Source organism: Tetranychus urticae, chromosome 1 (assembly GCF_039701765.1).
Source record: "Tetranychus urticae isolate SD_2017Ah chromosome 1, NJAU_TeUrti_SD_1.0, whole genome shotgun sequence".
NCBI classification, from domain to species: Eukaryota; Metazoa; Arthropoda; class Arachnida; order Trombidiformes; family Tetranychidae; genus Tetranychus; species Tetranychus urticae.
Window position 1 is genome coordinate 6,857,918 of NC_142958.1, and position 13,798 is coordinate 6,871,715.

At 32.6% G+C, this 13,798-nt stretch overlaps 1 protein-coding gene and 1 long non-coding RNA gene across 2 annotated transcripts; one reads left to right on the forward strand and one right to left on the reverse strand.

The window, feature by feature from the left end:
- Window positions 1–4,544: 4,544 nt before the first annotated feature.
- LOC107367315 (uncharacterized) lies at window positions 4,545–13,798 on the reverse strand. Its single transcript, XM_015935012.3, has 3 exons — window positions 13,451–13,798; window positions 8,531–9,284; window positions 4,545–8,111 (listed from the first exon to the last, which is right to left on the reverse strand). The coding sequence occupies exons 1-3, from the start codon at window positions 13,466–13,468 to the stop codon at window positions 5,749–5,751; spliced, it is 3,135 nt and encodes a 1,044-aa protein (XP_015790498.2). The 5' UTR covers window positions 13,469–13,798; the 3' UTR covers window positions 4,545–5,748.
- Window positions 9,614–13,465, forward strand: LOC107367316 (uncharacterized). The gene is made up of 3 exons (XR_016198053.1): window positions 9,614–10,094; window positions 10,540–10,689; window positions 11,023–13,465. It is a non-coding gene; the product is annotated as an uncharacterized LOC107367316 (long non-coding RNA).

Here is a 13,798-nt window from a genome sequence, read left to right on the forward strand (position 1 = left end):
TAACTGATGACTCCAATCAAGGTAACAAATTGTCAGATAGATCACCCAATAATGATGGCGGCGATGAAATGAAGCAATCTGAAGTAATCTGCAAAATTAAGATGAACCTTAAATTGTAATCACTTCGTAATCTGAATCGGTAAGCCGTTCTTATTAAGTTTTAATTCCTAAATTTATAAATTCAGTTTCACTGCCTCAAGAGCATTTCATTTTCACCTTTATCCTTTCAATGATTACAATTACAATAATACAATTTAGCTGAAGGCTGGTTAATTGATGATCGCCATCTTTTATTTGAAAAAGTAATCTCTGTAATGTCGCGCTAATGGCTTATTGATACACTTTTGTCAGCTGTTTTTGTCTTTTTTTTTGTCAATATTTTTTACGATTATTAATCAAAATTAATTTAAATTGTTTATTGTTATTTAGATGTTCACTTGGAATCAACGTTTTCTGTTTACTTTGAAGCAACCTTTTATATATATTTTTAAGTGTGTGACTGTTTTACCCAAAATGGTTTTACCAGTTATTTAAGGTATTTTGTAACGGTAACAAAACCAGGATGTTTGGAGTATCCTTAAAATGCTTTCCTTATTCATCAATTGATAATTATTACTTGATTTAGTTATATATTTATGTACATGTTTGTGTGTATTGATATATATTGATCCTGGTTATAGCTTAACATTATTAGATTATAAATTACAAGTCAAAAGGCTATCGGTATGTGTATTATTTCCAGGTCATCTTCACTCTGGTTTTTCAACTTTATCTTCCCATTTGGTCAACATTAATTAAACTAATTATTTACGTGATTACTATGACTTTTTCTTCCCTGTTCACCTTGCGGTCATTTTGTATATATATATTTATTTATACATTAGCTAATAACTAAATTAGAATTGATTATTATATAGTATTTTATAATCAATTTTCTTGGTGAAATTTTGATTCCCGAGCTAAACCACTTGCTTGTGTGTGTTCACATCTTTCCTGTACAATTATAATGAAAAATTTCTTGTGTTAAATAAGGTAAACGCACGCAATCAAACAATTTTACCTTTTTTTCTGATTAAGTAAAGCTTCATCTTCATTATATAAATAACAGTGAATTAAAAAAAGGATCAATCAAGAGTTAATTAATTCACAATTTGATTCAACGATGGGATCAATAATGATCCAAAAAATGTTTCACATTTCAATGAAAGCCAACCACCAAAAATCAACTTTAAATAACTACAAACATCAAATTTTATTGCCACAAAAAAAGCTCAATTCAAAGACAATTAAATAATCAATTTAAATGAATAACTGATGATTAAAGCTGAATCCGAGTGAATTCCGATCGATTTAAATATAAACTTAAAAACATAACCAAAATAAAAGGCCTGAGAAAAGGAAAAATAAAACCAACAGAAACCCCAAAAAAAAGGTGTTTATTATCAACTAATTGGACCAAATTAATCATCATTAATTCACTAATCAAGAAAGATCAACCGATATCAACATTGAATCAAATTGTATTATTGAATAACTTAAGCAAATCAAATTGTAGATCAATGTTAACATCACGATGAAAGGATTGTATTGTGCTCTTGACTAGTCCAACATTCAAAATTGAATGGAAATGTTATAATCATATGATAATAATTTAAAAATTGCTATTAATTTATGTATAGTTAATGGTTAAGATTTTCATGATTAAAGAAGATCTGAAGATCTGATAAAAGATGAACAATTTAAAGTTAATAATATAAAATAATGATATGGTTAAGTAATTGATAATTATAATGTTGTTTGTCTCAAGGTTAACAATAAGGTTGATGAAAATAGTGAATGAAATTGGATGAAAATGGTTTGATTTAAGATGAGATTACAATGATTTAGATTATCTTAATTTGAATCAGATGAATCAGTTGAACCCGGTTAACCATATTCATCATGATTCATCTTGATAAACTAAATTTTGATATAAAGAGAATCTATGAAAACATTATAACTCAAGCTCAGATTTTGATATCCAAAAGTAATTTCAATTGTAACAATAATTTTCATTGTTATTTCAATATTTAACCTTAAATAATATGTTTAATGATTTGGGTTTAAATTCAAAGTCTTTCAGTGATTTAAGGTTTAATCACAATATTTGATTGTTTCTCATCTGTTGACTATTTCCAGTTTTCATGTTTTCCCATCATTTGTCCGGCTCAATATCATTAACCAATTTAAACATTTAATTGCTATTTACTTTTTTGTCCAACAGTTATAAGAGCTAATTTAACTCATTAACAATTAAATTTTTAACCTTTCTTTTTATAAATTTAAACATCGCTTTCCGACCGTTTAATTAAATGTTACCTTTTCAATGATGTTTTGCACTTAAGACATCATTAACTGTCTGATTGTCAGCAAAAAGTGTTTCAAATGATTCAAATTGTTCACCTTGATTGTAGCTTGAGAGACAATTTGTTTCCAATGAAACATTTAAGCTAATTAAGCTATTTAAATGAAGCATTTACTGTCAATCGAATGAAAATTAAAAGCAAACAATTTCGTTAATTTGACCAGCAATCAATCATTTGTTTAAATTCAATGTTTCATCAAATATTCACTCTTTTCATGTCCAAAGCTGGACAAAGGTTTACAAATGAAATTGTATTTATTCATGAAAATTTAAATTAAAATACAAAATACAAAAGCTTTCATTAACATTTACAATGGAAAGGTAAACTGATATTTTTAGGTGAAAACGGAACTCAAAAGATTCACTTGAAACAAGTTTAATTGCGTCTGAAAACCTGATTTTAACTAATTTCATTTATTTATACTTAACTTATTGCTTAAACAGAATCATAAGAAAAGTGCAAAAATTATCATTATCATAATGGTTATAATGAGTTTGATTACAATTCCGATGACAATGAAGGTAACCTAAAGATTGATCAGTTTAACCAGTTTTCAGCAATTTGCTTTCATTGAATCAAGAATCGATTCTATTTTTTGTATTTCCATTGATAATCAATTAGTCAACCAAGTAAATCAATTTAAATTGATTTGAATTGAACAATTTCACCAATTAAACCGACATTGAAGCTGTAAAAATTGTGATTGGCTTTGCTTTCAAATCTCCAAACATTAATGTTTGACTCTTTTCAACCGTTTTTTGAACCTTCAAATGAACCATTTAATCAAATTGTCGACAATTAAAGTTATTACTTAATCATAACGACAGTTCAATTAGAATCATTAAAAGACTGAATCTTAATTTGATCCAAATGCGATCCAAAAGCCTAAAGGTTTTTGTCAACAATTTGCCATTTTTGCTTGACCTTTAATTTCAATTTATTCAACCATTTTTAGCTTTGAATCAACTGTTTCTCAAAATAAAGATTCAATAATTGAAACAATTGAGAGATAATTTAGAGAATTGTTGGCAAATTGTTAAATTGTTGCTGAAAATTTGGTTACCAAGTCAATGTTTACATGTTAATTGTTGCTCCTTTACAGCTTCATTGGGTGAAATGTGTTAACTGAAGGTATATTTGAACACAACTTAATCTGATAACCTGACAAATATATTTAAAGGTTGTCTAATTAACTATTGTAATTGTTAATGTTTTTAACCTGTTAATTAATTGTCTCATCAGTTTGCCTTTTAATGATAATCGGAAAGGAAACAATATAAATATTATCCAAATGATATTTATAACAGCAAATGTTTGATAGATTCATTGCAATCAACTGACCCATTTCACCGTTAATTTGGCCTTTTCAAAGTCCACATAATAAGTGATGAATAGCTTCTTTTGACAGCTAATCAGTCTCTTTTTTCTTCTCTCTTCATCTTCTTCTCCGCCAAATCTTGGGATTCTGATATAGAAAATGAATCTTGCTTCGAGTCTCAACTCTCTCTCACATCATGATGGTTCATTGATCTTACATGTTGATCATGATGATGGTTGAAGTAGAGTTGAAACATTTTAATGTTAACCGAGGATAAAACAAAACAGCAACAAGTTTTACACTTAAAATAGCTTAACCATTTGATTGTTGATTATGATGATTGAGAAGATAAATTTCACTTAAATTTTCATCATTTTTTCTCGAACGCGCTTTCCATCATTCATCTTCATCCTTCTGGGCTTGTCCGAGTTGCCAAACAGTTTATTACAAACAGGTAAAGATTATGATTGTGAACCTTCTAATGGTGATTGTTGCAGGTAAAGGTTTAAAAATGTCTCAATTTGGTCGATTCCGGTTCCGAGAATTGGTCATCATTAGCATAATGTTGATTCAGTTTCTCAATGTTTTGTCTCATTTTACTGGTCAGATTAAGATTGTGTTAAGGATGGGAGAAGAGGTATTAATAATGATGATCGTCAGGTTGGGAAAAGGGAAAGTTAAATGGGTTTCATTTTTTGTTCAGATTAAGATGGAGATTAAAAAATGGTAATCTTTTTGGGCTAAAAATGGAAAAGTCAATAAAAATTTAGATTTTTGCTCTTTTCTTGGCGCGTTTTTTGTTTCTTTTTAATATATAAATGTATATTTATATAAATTTATTTATTTAGTTAATCAATGTTGTTTGATTGTGTTTTGTTTCTTTACTCATCTTGTTTTTTGTTTTCATTTGTTTTTTTTCTAACAATACAAAGTGTTAACAATTCAGGTATGAAAAGTTTTCTCATGGAAATAATGTTTTGTAAAAAATTTTTTGATTACAGTGAGAAAGAGTTGAACAAGATGAGGATGAAAAGGTTGAAAGAGTTGGAAAAACAAAGATGATGGACTAAAAGAAGTGATGATCAAGTTTTTGAAAGATTGAAGTGAATTAGTTTAAGACCTAATCACATCCATGCTTTACTAGGAAAACTTGCTTGGCTTTATTTCGTTGTTTCTCTTGATGATATTGATGATTATGAGGATGATGGTTGTGATGGTGGTGGTGGTGGTAATGATGAGTCTTGAATCGTTTTGATCATTTGTCTGGTCAGTTTAGGTTCTCCGAGATTCTCTTTGTTTTTTTTCATTTCACAATTGGAATGGAAGCCCAAATTTTGAGTTTAGTTTTCTGAGCATTTATCAGTATCACTCAGTGAGAGAGAGAGGGATAGAGAGGAAGATAGATGGACGAAAAAAGTAAGAAAATGGCAAAAAGTGATGAGAGAAAGCGAAAGACTATGATGGTAATGATGGTGAAACAAGAATGTAAAAAATGGAGGAAACACAATGATTGTTTTTGTTATCAGTTTCAAATTACGTTGTAACGTTATAAAGGAAAGTCTCAATGTGGTTATAATTGATTTAGGTTGTAATTAAATCCTCCTTGAAGTGTGGTGGGACGCAAATAATGGAAAGAAAGGAAATGGGAAAATGCTGTTAATTCGATGGCGACTGATAGAGGAATGTGAAATTTTAGATGCTGGAAGATGATGCAGGTGAGAATGGTGAAGATGAAGTTGATGGGGGTGATGATGATGGTGGTGATGGTGATGATGATGATTGAGGATGATGGTTGAATTGTTGGCGAAAAAAATATGAATGAAAAATTTTAAAGGCTATTTTTGCTCATTGATGAGACGGAAGATGAAGTTAAGCATTTTGATGACATTTTTCAGCATGAGAATGGTAATTTAGGATGAAAAGTGAATGTGATGCAAATGATGTAAATGATGATGATGATGATGAGTTTGATGATGAAAATTGTGGTGAAAGTGAAGAATCTAATTAATGATCAAAAAGCTGCATCTAACCATTCATTGGATTCATTGGATTAGGATTACCGTTACCCATAAGAGCTCGATACATTGATCGGAATGGAGCACGAATGGCTTGTGGGATCAACTTTGATGCTGCAGTACCGTAATTAAGTCCACCAAGGCCGCCGAAAGGTGAGCCTAAACCGGACAAATTGTTGTAGAATGATGCTAATGGTCGACCGCGACCAGCGTTGGGTCCACTGCCATGAAGAGCTGCGCCATTCATTGATGGTCCTGAACCTAAACCTGAACCTAAACCTGAGCCTAAACCTGAGCCTAAGCCTGAACTTAATGCTTGACTTAATCCTGAACTTAATCCTAATCCTGGACCGGTGACACCACTTAATCCTGATCCTAAAGTTGACGCAATTGCTTGGTTAATACTTCCTAATCCACCGCTGAGACTTGAACCAAAACCAGTGAGTTTAATTCCATTTCCAGTCAGTTTGATTGAAGGTAAGAAAGATGCTGATGATGGTTTACCTGATGATGAACCAGATAAGCCAGATGGGAACTTTGAAAGATGCGATCCTGCAGATGCTGGTGAAGGTATTGGGTTTGATCCAGCGGCATAAGGATTTCCTTTGCCTGAGGAAACATCATAAGTGGGGAAACCAAAGAGTGATTGCATGTAAGAATCGTCTGGGAGTGAATAACCTCCAGAGGAGTAACTTCCACCTTGAGAATTGAAACTAGGGAGTGATGATGGATAGCTTGATGGTCCAGCAGAGTTTTCGATTGAATCATAAGATGATGGATAGTATTCATTTTCTGAAGCTATGTTACCAGAGTAACCTTCCATGGGAGAAGGTGCAGGACCACTAATGGAACCAGATAATGGACTTGGTCCATCTTTAATTGTACCGTAAGCGGGTCCCAAGTTACCAGGGTATCCTGAGCTCTCAACGAAAGTTGTAGTTTGTTCATAGTTTTGCTTAGGTGGGCTTGCTTGGTACTCTCCTGGTCCTTGTTGTTCATAGTTAACAGGGGAAGCAGATTGTGGTCCATAATTTTGTTCATGCTCGAATTGAACAGGGGGTGAACCTGAAAGAACTGGGCCGGGACCAGAGTGTTGTTCATAGACAGGTGGAGTTTGCTGTATCTGATGTTGTGGTGGGGGAGGAGAAAGTTGACCAGAGGCTTGTGGATGAGGATAAGGATGAGAGTGATGATGAGATTGAGGATGAGGTGGAGTTTGTTGTGGACCTTGTGGTGGACCTTGTTGAGGAGGTTGTGGTTGAACTTGAACTTGTTCTGCTTGTTCATATGAGACTGGACCTTGTTGGCCATAGTTGATTGGAGATCCCATAGGTGGGCCTTGTTGTGGCTGTTGTGGTTGTTGTTGTTGTTGTTGATGTTGTTGATGGTGGTGGTTAGGGTTTTGTTGAGGAGGTTGATCATAGCCAATTGGACCAGATTGTTGTTCATATGCATCTTGTTGAGCATATCCAATAGGAGTTGCTTGATATGTGACAGGTTGTCCATAGCCTCCATTGAATTGAGGTGGACCCTGTTGACCTTGAGGAGGACCTTGTTGAGGAGGTTGACCATAAGAACCCTGTGGTGGACCTTGTTCATAGCCTTGTTGAGGAGGACCATGAGAAACGATATATTCTGATCCGTGATGGGGTGATGAAGGTGGTGAACCTGCAGTATGATATGGAGCAGCTGATGGAGTAGGTGGTTTGACAAGTTCGTCATAACCGATGGTCATTGGAATAATTTTTTTAACATTTCCATTTGGATCAGATGAATAAGGCTTAACGGAAAGATCTCCACCGTAAGGCTTACCAGAAGCGTAATCTAATCCATAACCAGCATGAGAATTGGGGGGAGTAGCTACTTGTGGTTGGGCTTCTCTTTGACCATGGCCGTATACAGGGAAACTTTTAGCATTGTAACTTCCAGTATTGGCTGTATTAGGTGATCCATCATAACTGTAAATTGATTTTGGTGATTCGTAATTGATAGAAACGGATCGGAAGGGTTCACCTTGAGCCAAAGCATATGGAGGTCGTTGTGGGCCTGGAATTGGTGGAACTGGAATAGTTTGACTTTTGATAACTGGGCGGAAGCCACCGTAATCAGGAACTGGTCCAGGAGTAGCTAGAGTTGAGCTTGCTTTACGAGGACCTTGTGCACCTTGTTCAGCTGAAGGTACTGATTGTTGCTGCTGTTGTTGTTGCTGCTGCTGTTGTTGCTGTTGAAGTTGTTGCTGTTGAAGTTGTTGTTGTTGTTGATGTTGCTGTTGATGTTGTTGCTGATGATTTTCAGGTCCGGAGCCAGCTAAAGGAACCGGTGAGCCTTCGGGCTCTTGGGTGCGGTAGGCACTACCCTCGTCCTCATTAGAATCTAGAGAAATGGGTTAAGAGTAAGTTAAAATAGTTAGACACACGAAAATCATTTAAAAGTCAACGTTAGTTGCAGGCCACTTGCTCAACGACTCATCCGCTCTATTCCGTTAGTTCTTCCTACTCTCTTTTGCCTCTCTCACACACATGCACTGACTCTCTTATTAAATCATTATTCGGCCTAATTACAGGTCTAGCATTTATTAGAGATTGAAAGGAAAATAGAAAGAAAAAAAGATGACTTAGATCTCAGAGGTCAAGCAATAATAATAATTATAATGATATATTATTAATGCTATTTATACATATAAATATGCTAACTAGTCAGAACAAGTATTGGTCTTGAAATTTAAAGTTTAAATAAACAAGGATATGTTTATTCATCATAAAATTTTTCATGTCAAGTTCATGAATACTTACTTGCATCTTCATAGGCACCAGTATCTTGATTTAAACCATATCCACCTTCATTGGCAACATTAGCTTGAGCTGAATTGTATTCACCTGATGCTCCGTTATCATAAGCGGGTTCAGGGTTTCGCTGTAAGTCATAAGTTTGCCCGCTAATATCATAAGAGCCATAAGGATGTGACAAAGATCTAGCTCCGGATGCATGATAGCCATTGGTTCGACTGAAGTCAACTTCATTAAGATCAGGTCGTCCATAACCTGCAGGTGCTGTAGATGGTGCAGCGGCACCTGATGAAGTATCTTCAGCAGATGATGAGTAAACCTCGGCAGATCCATGTTGTTGAGGTTGTGTTTGCAATTGTTGGTTTTGCTGATGTTGACCTTCTGAACTGGATCCAGCGAAATTTTCACCAGAAACTTGATAACTTGTTGATGAAGCAGCTTGTGAATTAACAGGAGCTGAACCTCTGTTACCATTTAATTCACCAGACGATGATGATGATCCTGGACCACCAGCACCAGATGATTCAAAAGATGCAGAAGAACTATAAGACTGTTCGGTGTGACTTGCTGTAAATTCACTTCCAGTTGCTCCTGGTCGAGTTTCTGCTGTTTTCAAAGGTTCACCAGAAACTGGGGCAACAGGTTTATTGTTAGTAACTTTAGTCAACTCGATATTTGAATTAAGCTTGGACAATATATTTCGATCCTCTTCAGCTGAAACAGTTGCTGTTAGGGTTAACAGCAAAGCAACTGATAAAATCTGTAAATAATAGAGAGTAAAAAAACATTAGAATCACCAGACAAAAACAAAATTTGAGACACAAAAAGAGTCAAAGTCAGATGTCAATCAATCGAGCATTGAAAGTTAATAACTGTGAAACGAATAAAAAAAATAACTGGAAAACATCAATCAACATTAAACGCTTAAATTAATTAAAATTGTAACGACAGAAGATTGCTTTAATTAGTTAATTGACGAGAAAGCGAGAAAAGCAAGAAAAACTACAAATTATAGTTTCAAATTCAAATTAACAAGCAACGGTTAAAATGCGTCACTTGACGCCAATTTCAAAAAAGCATAGAAACTTGGTAATGCGCATTAAAAGTTGTTTTTCTTATTCAATGATAATTTACATAGTAATCTAAACAATGAATTTTAAGTTATTTTGCTTAACCCTTTTTTTGTGATTTTAAACAACCATGACAAGAATCAACATTAACACATCATTATCATCTAAACAATAATTTAAAGCCACCATCATCATCAAAAATCTACTTTTGAATTATGTATCAACAAACAAGCTGATAATATCCTTATTTTACTCCACTTTGAATGTCTTTTTATCCCTTTATTTCTTTATCTGTCTGACCTTTACATTTTGCCTTTCTCTTGATCAACTGATCAACATGAATATTTTGGCTGATGCATTTTAGGAATCGGACGTTAGCATCGTGACCTGAGATTGAACACATCAACAGCGATTGTTAAAAGTGGCCAACGGAAATCGTGTTTAAAAGATTATTATTGGTTAAGGAAGAAAGCAAAAGAGAAACAAAATAAGGTGAAAAGGTAACAAAACAAGCTTAGACATTATAAGAAGCAAATGAAGATTGAGTTATGAATTGATGATGATGGCGATGATCAACAACAAAATGATTGAAGGAATAATGTATATTGGGTTTATTAATAAATAAACCATTTTTTGGGCCATAAAAATAAACTCACATTTGACTTGAGCTACATCAACATCATCAATACATACAGTCAACATAATTTGTTTATCCTTTATATGCATACAAAGATGGATACAGTAATAATAATGAATTGATTTAGTTAAATCATATTAAGGTAAAACAAAAAAAAAGAAGAGCAAAAAAGATTGATAAGTCAAAAAAAAAGAAATTATTTTATTGATAATCTTTTCTGTTTCCATCTCTAAATATTCTTGAATTTCATTGATTCTAACAATCTGTTCTTTTTTCTCAATCTTGATACTTTTTACTCTGACTTGAAGCATCTTGCTTCAGGCCTAACAGGTATCACCATCAATTTAGCATCAAAGCTAAAGATAAAGGAATCTGGTGGATGATAAAATGAAAATAAATACATTTATTTATATCTAAAAAAAGGGATAAAAATGATTTTCAAGCGTTTACAGTTAAAGGTAAGATTTAAATGTTTTGCGGCAATTTATTAAACTTAAGATTCATTGGAGTTTGTTAGTTAATTTATATTAAATAAATATTATATTATATTGATTCCTCAAACCTTAACTGTATGTTTCCAAATTAACCTTATTATGTTTTTGGGCAAAATCAGAATCAGGTGAATGGAGGAATCAGTCTCATCAAAAGCTTATCTATCAAATAGTTAATCACAATAATTGCGACCATTTCACTCCAATGGTCATTTTCAGTGAGTTTTAATAATAAATGGCCAAATTAAGGATAACATTTAAACTAAATATCTAATTATTTGTATTTTTTTTTCAATTTAGATTTTTTTTCAAGTAAACTTGGAATCAAATGGATGCCAATGCTGGTGATTAAAAATGATGTCAATTATTGAAAATGATATGATTTGAGGGAAACAATCAATAACTTTAAACAAATGGATGGATTGATTAATATCATCTCAACTCGGATTGTATTACAAAATGATGATTGATTAACAAGTTTGGCTTACAATCAATAACCAGTTGTAACCTTGATGTCATCAAAAGGGCTCAAATCAATCAAAGAGACTTTCATTTGTGACTGGCTGCAAAGACTTGATCAAAGATTTGCTTTTGAAATGTGAATGAAATCAGTTAAATATTTCAATCAAAATTTGTAGCATCAATGGCTCAAAGACAAATCAACCCTTTCAAAATAAACATGTCAAACAATTTTGAATATAAATTACAATATGTATAATTGAGTGGATCAATGAAGAGAGGCAGCTAAATGTTGACAAGGATGGATCTTACAAGCCTAAAACAAGTGTTTAGTATATGACAAGAGTTGCTGGTGAAAATGCAAATTGTAACAGTTTATGGATCATCGATATTGGAGGTTAACATTGAAAACCACACGATTCGTTCTGATTAATTGTGATCCCAAACACCCAATAACGGACTACAAACATGATCAGAAATGATAGTAAACACACTCAACGTTAAACAATCAAACCAATTACAGCAGTTTTTTTTCATCATCTTATGCAAGTAGCATCTTTGGTCGGAAGCCAAAATTAACCTTAACCAGACTTGAAGCCACATACACTTGTTAACATAAAGTGATCATCTCCATCATCATTATCATCATGATGTGTTTATTGAGAAGCTGTTACAATTATTGCTGATTATTCTTACAATTAGTTGAAATGTTATTATCAATGTACTGATTGCGTGTCTAATAGGAAGCAAAGAAAAGTAAATCAGTGTTGATGATCAGCACTCTTTTTTCCTGGAATATTTGGTAATATCTTTAAACACGCAATAATAACGCGACGATAAAGCTGAAAATGATTGAGATGAAACTTTATTTATACCATTCAATGTAAATTACAATGGACACCAACAAGCAAAGCTATTGATCATTTTTCCAGTCATTATTAATCAACTCATTAATCTCAATTAGCGAAATAACGTTAAACTAGCAAAGAGATGTAAATTAAATCAACAGTTATTACAATTTGGTGGGACAAAACATGGATGGGCCAAAAGACTAAAGATCAAATTTAACCTTTTCAAAGCAATGTTGAAATGTATTGATGGTCAACAATTGATGTGAACCTGTCAACAATTAACAATAATTGTCTACAAACATAATACAAGATGATGACATAGAGAAGAGCCCAAACAAATATAAAGCTACTGCTGATAACCAACGGAAAATGTTCCAATACAATTATAATGATGATAACAAGACAAGACAAGTGATAATAATAATAACAATAATGAGTTAAAGTGAACGAGTAAAAAAAATTTGAGGCCAACAGTTATTATTTAAGGTCATTTCCCGTTGATAAACAACAAGTTAACCATCAATAAGTTGGTCTATTTTATCCTTCATTACCTACTTATTATGTATCCGTTCAGTTTTTTGTTTTTTGCCAATTTTAAAAGGTCAATCTTGAGCTGTTCATCCTCATCATTGCCATCTTCATACCGATGAATTTCACAAACAAGAAAAAAATGAACATTCAAATTCAGTTGAAAGAAGCAAGAAAACTCTTAAAGCAAAAAAGCAAAGATTGAAATACCAAACCAGGATAAGGATTTGAACATTCAACCATTTTCCTCATCTTCATCATTTAGATTTATAAAGACATTTTCAACCATTAATTTATCACTTAACCCATTCCTGAATCAAGATTACAAGATTAATTGATTAATTGGGTGAAAAATATTTGAACCCAATTTGCAAATCTCTTTGCTATTGCTTTTTAGATGGCAAAAAATGTCAATAATCAATCAGATTAACTCAACTAATTGCTAATGTTGATTATTTCGATGCTTTAAAGGTCAACATTTCATGAGCAAAAGATTGAGCAAATTTATATCAACAAATCCCAAAGAGCAAAACGTTTTCACCTTTTAAAACTACTTGAAAATTTGCAATCAAAAGTTGATCTCAAATTGAACTATTATAAGATTAATTGAAGTGGAAAATGAAAGTAAATCACTTTAATTGTAATCATCATTATTGTTATAATTTTAATTTCTCATCACTTTTCTTAGCAATAATAAACAACAATTTAAATGCGGAAAAAGGAAGCTCAATGTTGGTCAGAAGTGACAAAAATAACGAGTTAATTGTGATTGAAATGGGAAAGAAAAGCGAAATTGAAATGGAAAATGTTTAAATGTAAAATTTAATGTAATCCTAATTGTTAATCTGTTAATCTTAATGATATAAGGTGAATAAAATTGATGGACTTACAGTTAATGTTTGAAACATTGTGTTATCCAATTTGAAATCCTTAGATGAAAACAAATGATTTTAAAGTTAAATTCACAATTTGAAATGAAATCCTCAACCAACAGAGGAAACAACTCAAAGATGTATTCCAATCAATGAACAGGGTAAAGATGAATGAGGATAAATGGAACCAGCAATAACAGATGAAAGAAACAGAAGAAGAATAAAAAAATGAAAGAAAAAGGTAAACTTCTTCTTAACCTGGTCGTATCATTTAGTCAAATGATGGTGATGAGGATGAAAATGATGATCAAAAAAGATTCTTGATTTCAACTCAACTGAACCACTTATTCAACCTGTACTGGTCTC

What these genes read in the sequence shown, in the direction of transcription:
- LOC107367315 (XM_015935012.3), bottom strand. An exon ending in TGGTGCCTATGAAGATGCAA is followed by an intron (nt 8,112 to 8,530) that starts GTAAGTATTCAT and finishes CCATTTCTCTAG; the next exon opens with ATTCTAATGAGGACGAGGGT.